Source organism: Cyprinus carpio, chromosome B17 (genome assembly GCF_018340385.1).
Source record: "Cyprinus carpio isolate SPL01 chromosome B17, ASM1834038v1, whole genome shotgun sequence".
Lineage (NCBI taxonomy): Eukaryota > Metazoa > Chordata > Actinopteri > Cypriniformes > Cyprinidae > Cyprinus > Cyprinus carpio.
The window spans coordinates 2,033,272-2,047,550 of NC_056613.1; the positions used below are offsets into that span (position 1 = coordinate 2,033,272).

The 14,279-nt window shown below is 36.5% G+C and overlaps 1 protein-coding gene across 1 annotated transcript; it reads left to right on the forward strand.

Moving 5' to 3' along the window:
- Positions 1-1,710: 1,710 nt before the first annotated feature.
- Positions 1,711-10,956, forward strand: LOC109106861 (zinc finger protein 513). The gene is made up of 4 exons (XM_042743193.1): positions 1,711-2,395; positions 4,483-4,611; positions 6,249-6,965; positions 8,200-10,956. Exons 1-4 carry the CDS (start codon positions 2,356-2,358, stop codon positions 8,961-8,963), a joined length of 1,650 nt encoding a protein of 549 aa, XP_042599127.1. The 5' UTR covers positions 1,711-2,355; the 3' UTR covers positions 8,964-10,956.
- Positions 10,957-14,279: the final 3,323 nt, after the last annotated feature.

A 14,279-nucleotide genomic window follows, 5' to 3' on the forward strand; every position in this document is an offset into this window, starting at 1 on the left:
TGTGATTTGTCTGTCTGGTTGATTATTTATTTATTTATTTATTTATTTAAGTTTTTTGAGAGCCAGAAGTATATATATATATATATATATATATATATATATATATATATATATATATAGGTATATATATATATATATATATATATATATATATACGTATATATATTTACAATAGGCCTGTTACAATTGTTTAATTTTTCTGTTCAATAATTCAATTTGTTAATTCTTTTAGCAAGGCAGAATTATATATTAATTATATTATATTATATAATATTTTAGATTATATTAACTTTTTATGTTTGACGTTTTCAGTGTTTCAGAAATAATGCGGATAGACAGATATGGTACAAAAACAGTTATTTTGAGGAAATTGATACATTTAAGATAAAGATCCAATAATCTGCAGCATAGTTAAAAGGTATTGTTAACGTTATTCCTAATTAAGGCCCTTGGTGAGCCTTTACTATGAGTTTGTTTGTAACGATGATTAAATGTGAACTTTGTTAAAGTACCGCCAAATGCTCCTCAGATCCCTGTAACCTTACAATGAAGTCCAACAGTCTCTTTTCCGCTGCGGTGCGGTCATCAACAGCCTGGATGTGTATTTCCTCAGAGACGGCACTCTGTACACTGGCTGAAGAGCTCCTTGAAGCAAGTTTCTGGCCTCATCAGTCCAGAAGGCAAACTGCTGACCATGCCTTTCAAACATCGACAAGATTAATCTAAAGTACTGCAAAACCGACAGGCTAATAACACATATTGTGAGCAGTGAGCCCAGTTTAATTATGAAAGATGATTTATACTTAACTAATATGCTAAAACTATGAGTATCAAACAGGTTTTCACACTAATACAGTAAGCTAAAGGTAATTAATTTAATTATTAACTTAAAAAGATGATATGTCAACAGGGTTTAGCCGAATTAAATCATGGCCACGAATTAAGAATGTCGTAATAATCAGTAAAACTAGCAATCAGGGATTAATTATTATTTTTTAGCAGTTCTCACGTTGGCTACGTAAACCTTGCATTGTTTTAACGTTATAAAACTGGTAACGTTTTTTTTTTACTTTTTATTTAAGGAACAATAACACACAATATGTTATCAAGAAAACAACATTAAAATAAGAGACGAAAAGAAAAAAGATTTACAAATTACAACAAACAAAAACAGTTGCCAGGGGGAGTAAAGTATACAACTTCAAAAAAAAAAAAAAAAAAAAAAACACAAGATATGCATACACATGTACGTATATATATATATAATCAAATAATTATATTGCAAAGTTCACAAACTTTCAAAGTTCTTACAGCTTTCTTATTCACAGAGTCTCTTATACTGTCAATATATATACTTACTTCAGTCAACAAAAACATAAAATTAGGGAAAATCGGTAAAGTTACTCTGATTACTGTCCTGTCATCCATCTTTCTTCATCTTCTTCTTCTTCTTGGGTTTTATGGCGGGTAGCACCAATGTTAAGGTGCATTATCGCCACCTACTGTATTGGAGTGTGGACCTTTTTAGTTAATGAGAGAAGAAAAGAAAAAAAGGGGGTGGGGTTGGTGTCCATTTTAATGATACAATTCGGTAGGTGGCGCTGTTACAAAAAAAAAAAAAAAAATAGGATCCTAGAACTGCGGTCCTGAAAGTGCAGCTTCCGGTTGTTATGGTCCAGTAGGTGTCGCTTTTTTACCTGTTTCACGCTGAACTGAACTCTCTCAATCACTTCCTGTGCTGTGCTTTCACATCACAACAACTCCAGCAGCAATGAAACTTGTACACTTTCACTTCTTCAGCACTTGGAGACACTTTACAGGGATGAAAATCCACACGGACGAATAATTCCTCATGGAGAGACGCTGATATCCCCGCTGCTGGCTGTCCAGTGGTTATAAACACTGGACTTTTATTGTGTGTTTTGTTTTTGGGGCTAGCTGGTCATGCTAGTTAGTCTGCGACTGATAACAAGATAAACACAAATTACATCCGAAATATCTTATTTTTTTCACAGATGTGGATTAATAACAGACTCAGGGCGCCAGCTGCGCGATGTAAAAGTCATATAGTCGTCGTATATGACAGCGTTTCTGCAGTTTTGTCTAAGAATTATGTATGCAGTTTAGTATTAGCTGACGCTAGCTGAAGTAATAACGGGAATTTCACGTTTATTTTATGTTTGGATATGATTTTTGGAGATACACGGTATTAAACGTGTTTAATTCGGGGTTTATGAGTGATTTGAGGAACTCTTTGTTCGGGAGAGGAAGAGGAAAATGAGGAAGAGGAAGATGATGATGATGAAGATCAGCTCAACAGGGAACTGCTGATTATAAACAGACACATTCAGAAAAATGCCTAGAAGAAAACAGTCTAACCCACAGCCTGTCAAATGTAAGTCTGGGTTTCTATCTCACTTCAATTCACAGTTTGACTCTCTCTCTTCTGTTATTTCTTAACATCAACGCCTGCTTTTATGTTTTATTGTTGAAAAATCAGTGTGATTGTGTTCATTTCTGCTGTTAATTATTAAGAAGAGCATAAAAGGCTTGTTAATGTCCTCATTCAGTCTGTCTCTGGTTATCTGATGAGCTCATTCAGACATTTCTGTCTATTTTAGCTTCTCTTGATCATATTTTCAAATGTTAAAAATCAGCAGCGTGTATTTCATATTTAGAGAACTTTCCAATCCGGAGTCTGTCAGATCTAGGTTTTGCAGATCTCCTGATTTCTCTCTCTGTAACGTTAGTTGTTCTAAGTTTGGCAGTGTCTTCTGCTTTTCTTCTGTGTTGCAATGAGACCGCTGCTTTTCATTCATTTCATAATTTTTCTGTTGAAATGGAAGTAAGAAAATGGGCAAATATGGAAATATTTTGATATTTCACACTATATTGTAAGAGTATTCACACGACTGACTGGTCGAAATAATAACAATCATCATCATTTTTAAAATAAATAATAAAAATATAAAAACTTGATATATTGTTGAGTCACATGTCCTTTAATTAATTTCTACTGTACTTTATTTTCACTCCCGTGCTTTATTACGTTGTGTCCTTTTCTGTCTAAATTAATCTTGAAGATCATGTGGGCTTTTGTTGGAGAAACACAAGTCTAACCTTTCCTTTTATTTGGAAGCAGCTCTTTTTAGTTCCTCATGAGCTTTTATATAAGTTCGGAAAGTGAGGAAACAGTTTGACTAAATGATAGTTTCCCAAGCCCTTGTTTAATGTTGAGTTAACAGTGAAAACATGTCGGCTTCCCCTCTTCTGTCGTCATTCTTTCCTCGCTGCGTTTCCTCAGGACAGACCCCTGCTCCTGCTGCGGGACCCATCTCTGACCGACCCCCTCCTTTATCTGCCTTCTCTCCATTGTTTCTTCCTCCTTCATTCATTCCTGTCGGTTTTTTTTCCTCATTCCAGAGCTCCAGTGCTGATAAACGTCAGTCTTATCGCTGTACAAGTCTCTCATACCCATTTACTGGATGTGACTGAGAACTGTAATCAGATACACTGCATCTAGGGCTTCTTCTAAAATGTGTAATATCTATAAAATATAATGTTAAAGGGATACTCCACCCCAAAATGAAAATTTTGTCTTTGATCACTTAACCCCATGTCGTACCAAACCCGAAAAAGCTTTGTTCGTCTTCGGAACACAATTTAAGATATTTTGGATGAAAACCGGGAGGCTTGTGACTGTCCCATAGACTGCCAAATAAATAACAGTGTCAAGGTCCATAAAAGGTATGAAAGTCATCATCAGAATACTCCATCTGCCATCAGACGTGCAATCTGGGTTATATGAAGCGACGGGAACACTTTTTGTTAGTCGAAGAAAACAAAAATAACGACTTTATTCAACAATTCCTTTGTCAACGGTCTCCTCTGTGTCTCTCCATATCACTGCATGCTGCGTATGCTCTTCTGTGTCCTCCACGCCACAAGGATGCGCTATTTCAAATCAAAGCTAAATACATGTAGAAATAGCGCATCCTTGTGGCGTGGAGGACACAGAATATCATACGCAGCATGCGGTGATATGGAGAGACACAGAGGAGACTGTTGACAAAGGAATTATTCAAAAAATTCATTATTTTTGTTTTCTTTGCTTACAAAAAGTGTTCCCGTCACTTCATATAACCCAGATTGCACGTCTGATGGCAGATGGAGTATTCTGATGACGACTTTCATACCTTTTATGGACCTTGACACTGTTATTTATTTGGCAGCCTATGGAACAGTGTCAAGCCTCCTGGTTTTCATCCAAAATATCGTAATTGTGTTCTGAAGATGAACGGAGCTTTTACAGGTTTGGAACGACATGGGGATAAGTGATCAATGACAAAATTTTCATTTTGGGGTGGAGTATCCCTTTAAGATATAGCTTTCAATTTCCAATGATGATATCAGTAGAACAAGGAGCCTGATATATTGCTGCTATATGATGTACGATACGACTGTGATGTTGTTTGTTTGCAGTGGGAGCTGAAGATGGGGCGGCAGTCAGCAATCAGGAAAACCTGGTCCTGGAGAGTGACTTCCTCCTCGGACAGGAACTGGGCTTTGGAGAAAATGACTACAGGATCGTGGGTTTTGAGAGGGACTCGGGTCAGTGATATGGAATATGAATAACTATAATAAATATGAATAACTATAATAACTTTAATAAAAGTCAGTTTACAATTGTTTTGCTGTACTGTTCCATACTTCAGCTAAACATTTGTGGATAGATCATTTTAATAGGCTTTAAAAATTAGACCCACTTTTTAAGCTGCTGTAGAATAGCTGTTATACAAATACACTTTACTAATTAGATTTTGTGAAAATCTTGTATAGTAGTTAGAATAATATTTATAAATATAATAATAAAAATATTAATAATAATTATAAAAATAATATAAAACAATAATACTAAAATAATTAATAATGATAATAATAATAATATTAAGAATAATTATATAATTAATATAATACTAGAATATTAAAATAATAATCTGTTGTAGAAAAGTTGATACAATTAGCTTTGTTTTATATTAATAATTTTAGTAATGATAATAATTATTATTAATAATATTGATGATTTTATATATATATATATATATATATATATATATATATATATATATATATATATATATATATATATATATATGAAAGTGAAAAAAGTGAAAGTGAAAGTCGTGACATTTGTCAAGTATGGTAACCCATACTCGAAATTGGTGCTCTGCATTTAACCCATCCAAGTGCACACACACAGCAGTGAGAAGTGAACACACCGTGAACACACACCCGGAGCAGTGGGCAGCCATATCAAGCGCACGGGGAGCAACTGGGGGTTCAGTGCATTGCTCAAGGGCACTTCAGCCATGGGTATTGAGGGTGGAAGAGAGCGCTGTTCATTCACTCCCCACCTACCTACAACTCCTGCCAGCACCGAGACTCAAACCTGCGACCTTCTGGTTACAAGTCCAAAACTCTCATACACTACAATATTATATCAATAATAGTAATTAATTTGATGGTATATATATATATATATATATATATATATATATATATATATATATATATATATATATATATATATATATATATATATATATATATATATATATATATATATATATATATATATATATACATACACTACAATATTATATCAATAATAGTAATTAATTTGATGGTAATTAATAGTATAGTAATTAATAGTAATAAATTATTATTATTAATACTAATAATAGTAATAAAATTAGTATACACTATAATATTATATCAGTAATGATAATAATAGTAGTAGTAGTAGAAGTAACATTATCATTGCTTTTATTGTTTTCAATAGTAATAATAATAATAATAGCATCTATTATTATTATTATTATTATTATTATTATTGCTTTTATTTATTAATCATTTATATTATCTTTGCCACAGAAACCAAACAATTTAAGGCCTTGCTTTACAGTGATTTTGTGATAAATGAAAACTGCATTAAATTGAAAATTAGGTTTTGTGGCCTATGTCAGGTCATCTATATGCTAGTGTACTAACGTTTAGCCATTTTTCTTCTGGGAGAACATACGAGACCTTTTGATGACCCTTATTTATTGTATTGTATTGTATCTGTTTATTTATTTTAAATATCGTGAAATCTTTGATATGTTTTGCCTCAACTTCCTATGTAAACACAGTCAAGAAAATGGTTTTAAAGAAAAACTATAACAGAGCATGTTGTGATCTCCCGATAGACTCGGTCACGGCTGACATGGGAATGCCGGTGTACGGCTTCAGCGATGAGGACTGCTCCAGCTACAACCGTCTCGGCATGGAGAGCGACTTCGAGGACCCCCAAGACACGGAGAGCGAGCGGGAGGAAATGGGCCCCGACGCTGCGTTCGCTCCGTACCTCTCCTGCAGGCAGTGCGGCCAGCTGCTGGGCGACCCCCTGAGCGGCGCGCTGGACCTCGCCGGCCTCTACTGCCTCCAGTGCGGCGCCGAGGGTGGAGACGCAGACCGGCAGGACCGTCCGCTAGAGGAGGCCCACCCCACAGACACCGCGCAGGGGAAGGTGAACCGAGGCAGAGCCACGCTCGATGGAAGCTCTTGTAAAACGTACTCCTGCAAACTGTGCAGCTTCAGCTCGCGTTACTCCAATCACTTGAAGCGGCACATGAAAACGCACAACGGTGAGAAGCCGTACCGCTGCCAGCACTGCGCGTACGCCTCCACCCAGCTGGTCAACCTGCAGCGGCACGTGCGCACGCACACCGGCGAGAAGCCATACAAATGCGAGTTCTGCACATTTGCATGCAACTCTCTGGGAAACCTAAAGAGGCACCAGCGCATGCACACGCAGGAGAAAGACCTCAACTGCAGCCAGTGCGACTTCAGAGCCAACAACAGCCACTCCTTAAAGAAACACATGATGAGCCACAAGGAGGACGAATCGACAGCCTTCACGGAAGGTAATTGTTTAATCCACTTCATGTAAGAGCTGCATGATAAATTGAAATATAACCAAAATTGTGGTGAGCTTTAGAGCGATTATCAAATCAAGCCTAGTGTTATTTATTTATTTGTTTGTTTGTTTGGAGGCCAAATTAATTTTTTAATGGAAACACATTTTACATCACAGGGTCTTTTCAAATTGTGCAGAATGTTATGCTAAAGAAGAAAATGTTTGTTTTGTAATCTTTAGTCAGAATCTGTAATATGGTTAATGTTGACTAATAACCAGCATGCAGATCATGATTACACAGAATAAAAATAAAATTGGAGGCAATTTAATTACATACATGCACTTTGTATTTCAGAATGAAGTGTTCATTTACACATTGTGATTTAACATTTGGAAATTAAGAAATAAAATTAAGCCATAAATATAAGTATTGTGAAATATTATTATTACTATTATATGATTTTTTTAAATACTATAATTTTACAGCAAGATATTATATTATTAGAAGTATTTCTTACTTTTTTTATTTTATTATATATATATATATTTTTTTTCATTATGTAGTACAATGATAATAATATAAATATTATTATAGTCAAATTGATATATAATTACATATTTTCTTGGTCAAATTGTGCAGCGCTACAAACATGTATGACAAAACTGGAGCTTTTTTAAATCACTTAAAATTGCAATCACAAATTTATCAGAACTGTTGTAAATTTGCTTTTAATTTTCTCCCAAATTCGAATTTAAATCCTGGCTTGTCACCTCTCTCTACTGTCCTGTCATAATAAACATACACATGCCAAAAATACTAGTTATTGCAATAATATCAAATAAGAGTAGACATGGGAAAAAGCATTTTTTTTCACAATCCAGTCGATTCCTAAAGGATGTAAATTTCAGACCTATATTTTTTATATATATGTGTCATATTACAGAAGTAAAATCATTTATGAATGCCATAACCCTACACAGGTGAAGCAGTTATTGTACTTGACTTTATTCAGTTATTTTAATTATCAGTGCTAAACAGGAATGCAGATTCCGAGGAAGCACAAAGCATTTTTTTGCTATTGCGTATTTCCATTTACTTTATGCTCTGCACTTTAAGCACTTCGTGCTGCAAACCAAAAGAGGAAGCGAAGCGTGGCGCAAAGGGGAAGTAGAAACTCTTGGCTTCCTAAATCTGGATTCACTGTAAAGAGGAAGCTTGTTTTTGTTCCTTTGTCTTTCAGAGTCTGTGGTGTCTGACCTGACTCTGCACATCAGCAGCGACCCTGACTTCCTCCAAAGCTACGACACCCTGCGAACGGACCGCCACCCCCCCGCCCTGCTGCACGCCGAGGGTTTGGCCAAAGAGTCGGACCCTCTGCCCGAGCTGCTATTCCCCTTCACGTGCCGCGTGTGCGGAGCAGTGCTGGAGGACGAGGAGGGCGCCACGGCACAGATCTGCAGCAAATGCACACTAGACATGCTGTCCAAAAGCTCGCCGAGCAGCCCGGAGAAAGGCGACAAGCTGTACTCGTGCACATCATGTCCGTTCGTCACACAGTACCCTAACCATCTCGCCCGCCACATGAAGACTCACAGCGGCGAGAAGCCCTACAAGTGCCCGCAGTGCAATTACGCCTCCGCCCACTTCGACAACCTCAAGCGGCACCACCGTGTGCACACGGGCGAGAAGCCCTACAAATGCCGCGTCTGCGACTATGCTTGCGGCAACCTGGCCAATCTCAAGCGGCACGAGCGCATCCACTCGGGCGCCAAGCCCTTCCAGTGCAGCGTGTGCAGCTACAGCTGCAACCAGAGCATGAACCTGAAGCGCCACATGCTGCGGCACACCGGCGAGAAGCCCTTCAAGTGCCAGGAGTGCGGCTACACCACGGGCCACTGGGACAATTACAAACGGCACCAGAAGAAGCACGGCCACACTGCCGAAGGCTGGCTCAAGATGCAGCTACCAGAGAAAGAGGAAGAGGATGAGGAAGGAGAAATGTAGTGGAAGCTCTCTATGATGTCTAAATCCAGTTGCCTTATTATTATTATTATTATTATTGTTGTTGTCATCAGAGGAATCCATGTAGTAACGCTGTCACGACAGGGCCGGTGTGCGTTTTTTTTTTTTTTTTACTTGATTGTATTTTGTCCAACTGTTTACAGCAGCTGATTTCAATCCAAGAATCACAGTTTTGCAATTTAAGAGTGACATTTTGAACTGAAAGAGCACATTTATGCACAGCTGGGTGAATCTCACAAAAACCTTAACTGGCCATATTTCACCCTAAAATGAAAGAAAGAAAAAAACATGAAATCATATTTTTGCATGAAAAAAAAATTAATGCATGTTTCATTTTTCTTTTTCTTTTCTTTTCTTTTCTTTTCTTTTCCTTTTTTTTTTTGAATGAACCATGTGTTTTGGACCATAATGATTGAATAATGATGATGAATTATTTGTTACACTACCTTTCAATTTATTTATTTATTTTATTTGTATTTTTTTACTTTTAGGTTTTAAAAATGAGGCATGTTTCTTATGAGCATTGTTTTATTGTTTTGGTTTTGTTTTGCATTTTGAAATTATTTTGGGGACTTTTTTTAAGTTTTAAAAAATACATTAGATTTCTTTTATTACATTTCTTTCAAAACACAAAAATAAACAGCCACAAACAATGTACAAACAAGGATTTATTATAACAAATACTACCATTATAATAATGACTTTTTTCTGTCATGAAAAGTCAAAATGCAAAAAACAAATCCTAAAACCAGACTTCATTTTCTTTTATGCAAAAAAATTTTTTTTTTTTTTTTTTATTTGTCATGAATTATATTCTTGATGTGTTTTGTGAGATTCACCTCTCTGCTGTCATGCATTCTTGTTGAAATGCTGAATGAGAGAACTGCAATAACACCAACAAGTGGCCCTGTTCCAGGCCGATGCAGCAGCTCTAGTTGTTTCATGAGGGATTTGATGACACTGAAGACGTCTGGCTGCTACTGTATGTTCACTTATGCACAATGACAGTGATGTTGCCTTGTCTCGGGGAGGTGCTGCTCCTCCTTCCCTCATTTACTGTATCTGAATTTCCTGGTGCCACTGCAAAATGCTGCACTGATCGTGGTCTCGTCCGTCCCCAGCACACTCGAGGTTTTTCCAGGGCATTAGAGGGACACGTATGAGTGAGTCTCACGAAAACTGTTCAGAAATGCTAGCATTATATTTACCCGAAATGATTATTAAATAAGGGAATGTTTTGCATAAGGAATATGGTTTTCACATATTTTTGCATTGCGACATTATTTTGCATCTCTACGATTTTTATTTCTGTAAAGTTAAAAAGTGAAAGAAAATAAATTGTTCAGTAGTAAATATTGTACTATCCTTTTGTTTTCATTACTGTATTACTGTAAAAAAAATATTTTTTTATTGCATTATGGCGTAAATGAGCTTAATTGTCTTTGAATAATTCGTTATTAATTGTTCGTAAATAATGTCACAATGCAAAATAAAAGTTGTAATGGTCCTAAAATAGGCCTCATTTTCTTTATATATTTGTTTTTCTTTTATTTTTGGTGTGAAAATGACCCAGATATGTTTTCATGAGATTCACAATTGTGTGTGTCTTTCATTTGACTTTAAAATATTTCCTTCAGTTTTATTTAGAAGTGTGATGCCTACTGTGAATTTTTTTTTCTTAGGAAAAGTAATCATGGAAAACAGTGAAGGTTTAATTTTCTCACACTTTTAGTGGGAAAGATCCTGCCTAACCCCCTTTATTTGTGTAAACCAGTTCATGAGCAAGAAAGTGGAGACCACATGTTCATATTCGCTTTATAATGAACAGATCATATTCAAAACAAACATTTAAACAGTCACTTTGATATGTATTTGATCTTAAAGAAATAGTTCACCAAAAATAAACATTTGCTGAACATTTACTCACCCTCAGGCCATCCAAGATGTAGATGAGTTTCTTCATCAGACTGATAAAACCTAAATATTTGTAATAAACAAAAAACACAACCCATCAAAAATAAATTAAGTGAAAAGCTGCATAACATCAAAAAAAAAAACAATTAGCATTTCACTTCACAGGACGTTAACTGATGGACCGGAGTGGTGTGGATTATCTGTGGATTATTGTGATGTTTTTATCAGCTGTTTGGACTCTCATTCTGACGGCACCCATTCACTGCAGAGCATCCACTGGTGAGCAAGTGATGCAATGCTACATTTCTCCAAATCTGACGATCTCATCTACATCTTGGATGGCCTGAGGATAAGGACATTTTCAGCAATTTTTCATTTTTGGGTGAATTATTCCTTTAATTGGTCCTCCGCTTTGGTATGTTTTCTTTCTGTTACAGAACTGGCACAGGCACTCTGAAATACACCGCAAGAGTTCAGTGCAATCAGGGAATGAATGAAATAGATGCACAGCACTGAATTCAGTGATATTTGGTTTGCCATATGGTGTAATATGATTATTTATGTACTGTATTTTTGTGGGTTTCTTTAGCTTTCTGATATTTGTACACAAATTGTTGATCAGAAGTGGCCTTTGGTTTCATAATAAAGATGTTTTTAACATTTTATTAAAAGCAGCTGCACTGAGACATTTGTTACAGATTAAACTAAATTGGAATTCTGAAGAATAAATATTCTATGTATTCTGTTCTGCAGTATTCGATTACAGCACACTAATTGATTTGGACAAGCAGCATTCTAAGAATGCTGACATTTTGTTTTGTTGTATTCCAAAGAATTACCACATGTGATTTTCCTTTTCCTTCTTTTCTATTTTCCATTTGTGGAGAAAAAAGGTCACAAAAATTGCTCATCATATTGTGCCAGTTACACAATTGTAATGTGCCATCTCAAGCTAAATTAATTCTGTTATATGTTAAAACAATTATTCTTTCAAAATACTTTTTTGTTTGTGTTTGCGTGTGTGTGTGTAATATTATATAAATAATGCATTTTAAATAAATGTTAGTTTTAATGCGGCATGGCAACTAAAATCCATACATATAAATACAGAAATAATATATAAAGAGAAAAAATGAGGACAAATATCTTTTATTTCCTTTTTTGTTTATAATCAATAAATGTGCATTTATTACAATACAGCAAAGTGGAAAACTGGCATGAAAACTTATCTTATTACATAAAGCAAAATCTGGCTGTTTAATTGTTTTAAAAGCATTTACCATTTCTCTCCTGTAGAGAGCAGAACTGAGCTTTTCCAGAGAGTAATCACAGAAAAACAGACCATCATACATACCGGTGCATCTCAATAAATTAGAATGTTGTGGAAAAGTTCATTTATTTCAGTAATTCAACTCAAATTGTGAAACTCGTGTATTAAATAAATTCAATGCACACAGACTGAAGTAGTTTAAGTCTTTGATTCTTTTAATTGTGATGATTTTTTCTCACATTTAACAAAAACCCACCAATTCACTATCTCAACAAATTAGAATATGGTGACATGCCAACCAGCTAATCAACTCAAAACACCTGCAAATGTTTCCTGAGCCTTCAAAATGGTCTCTCAGTTTGGTTCACTAGGCTACACAATCATGGGGAAGACTGCTGATCTGACAGTTGTCCAGAAGACAAAGCAATCATTGACACCCTTCACAAGCCACAAACATTCATTGCCAAAGAAGCAGGCTGTTCACAGAGTGCTGTATCCAAGCATGTTTACAGAAAGTTGAGTGGAAGGACAAAGTGTGGAAGAAAAAGATGCACAACCAACCGAGAGAACCGCAGCCTTATGAGGATTGTCAAGCAAAATCAATTCAAGAATTTGACTGAACTTCACAAGGAATGGACTGAGGCTGGGGTTAAGGCATCAAGAGCCACCACACACAGACGTGTCAAGGAATTTGGCTACAGTTGTCGTATTCCTCTTGTTAAGCCACTCCTGAACCACAGACAACATCAGAGGCGTCTTACCTCTTCTAAGGAGAAGAAGAACTGGACTGTTGCCCAGTGGTCCAAAGTCCTCTTTTCAGATGAGAGCAAGTTTTGTATTTCATTTGGAAACCAAGGTCCTGGAGTCTGGAGGAAGGGTGGAGAAGCTCATAGCCTAAGTTGCTTGAAGTCCAGTGTTAAGTTTCCACAGTCTGTGATGATTTGGGGTGCAATGTCATCTGCTGGTGTTGGTCCATTGTGTTTTTTGAAAACCAAAGTCACTGCACCCGTTTACCAAGAAATCTTGAAGCACTTCATGCTTCCTTCTGCTGACCAGCTTTTTGAAGATGTTGACTGCCAAAAGCACCAAAAGTTGGTTAAATGACCATGGTGTTGGTGTGCTTAACTGGCCAGCAAACTCACCAGACCTGAACCCCAGAGAGAATCTAAGGAGTATTGTCAAGAGGAAAATTAGAAACAAGAGACCAAAAAATGCAGATGAGCTGAAGGCCACTGTCAAAGAAACCTGGGCTTCCACAACACCTCAGCAGTGCCACAAACTGATCACCTCCATGACACGCCAAATTGAAGCAGTAATTAAAGCAAAAGGAGCCCCTACCAAGTATTGAGTACATGTACAGTAAATGAAAATACTTTCCAGAAGGCCAACAATTCACTAAAAATATATTTTTTTATTGGTCTAATGAAGTATTCTAATTTGTTGAGAATTGGTGGGTTTTTGTTAAATGTGAGCCCAAATCATCACAATTAAAATAACCAAAGACTTAAACTACTTCAGTCTGTGTGTTTCACAATTTGAGTTGAATTACAGAAATAAATGAACTTTTCCACAACATTCTAATTTATTGAGATGCACCTGTATTTTATCGTGATATTATAATGTTTTTGTGATTCAGGTAACATGTCAGTAATGAACGCATATGTCTGATTTGGGTACAGGTCCACGTGTTTGTGTTGCTGGTTGAAGTCACGGCGCAGTAGCTGGTTGAAAGGGACCAAACCTCTCTCAAACACCTGACTTGGTTCCGTTTTACCAGCAACTAAGACGTGTTTCTGAGAACAAATGGATTTCTAGAGATAAGAGGCATGGGTTTCCTCAGCGAAATTCACACTTCAGCATCTGATTAATCACATGTCAAATGTTTTATTTGCAGTTTGAATCATCTATGACTCAGGAAGCAGAAGATGTCCGTCCACGTCATGATCTTCCTTCCGGACAATGACACAGAGTCTGTGGATGTGCCGGTATGTCCTGACTCTGGTGTGTCCGTCCAGAATTAGCTCTCCTCCACCTGTCCAGTTATTTATAAGAGTAAACATTCGTGATGGCAGCAGCTGTTGTGTTCATGTCATGGTGGAGGAGCTCAGCTTGAT

Bases quoted from the DNA above. Each gene is read 5' to 3' on its own strand.
- LOC109106861 (XM_042743193.1), top strand. From the start codon at position 2,356: ATGCCTAGAAGAAAACAGTCTAACCCACAGCCTGTCAAAT. The intron at 2,396-4,482 runs GTAAGTCTGGGT...GTTTGTTTGCAG, and splicing joins TAACCCACAGCCTGTCAAAT to TGGGAGCTGAAGATGGGGCG. The intron at 4,612-6,248 runs GTCAGTGATATG...ATCTCCCGATAG, and splicing joins GGGTTTTGAGAGGGACTCGG to ACTCGGTCACGGCTGACATG.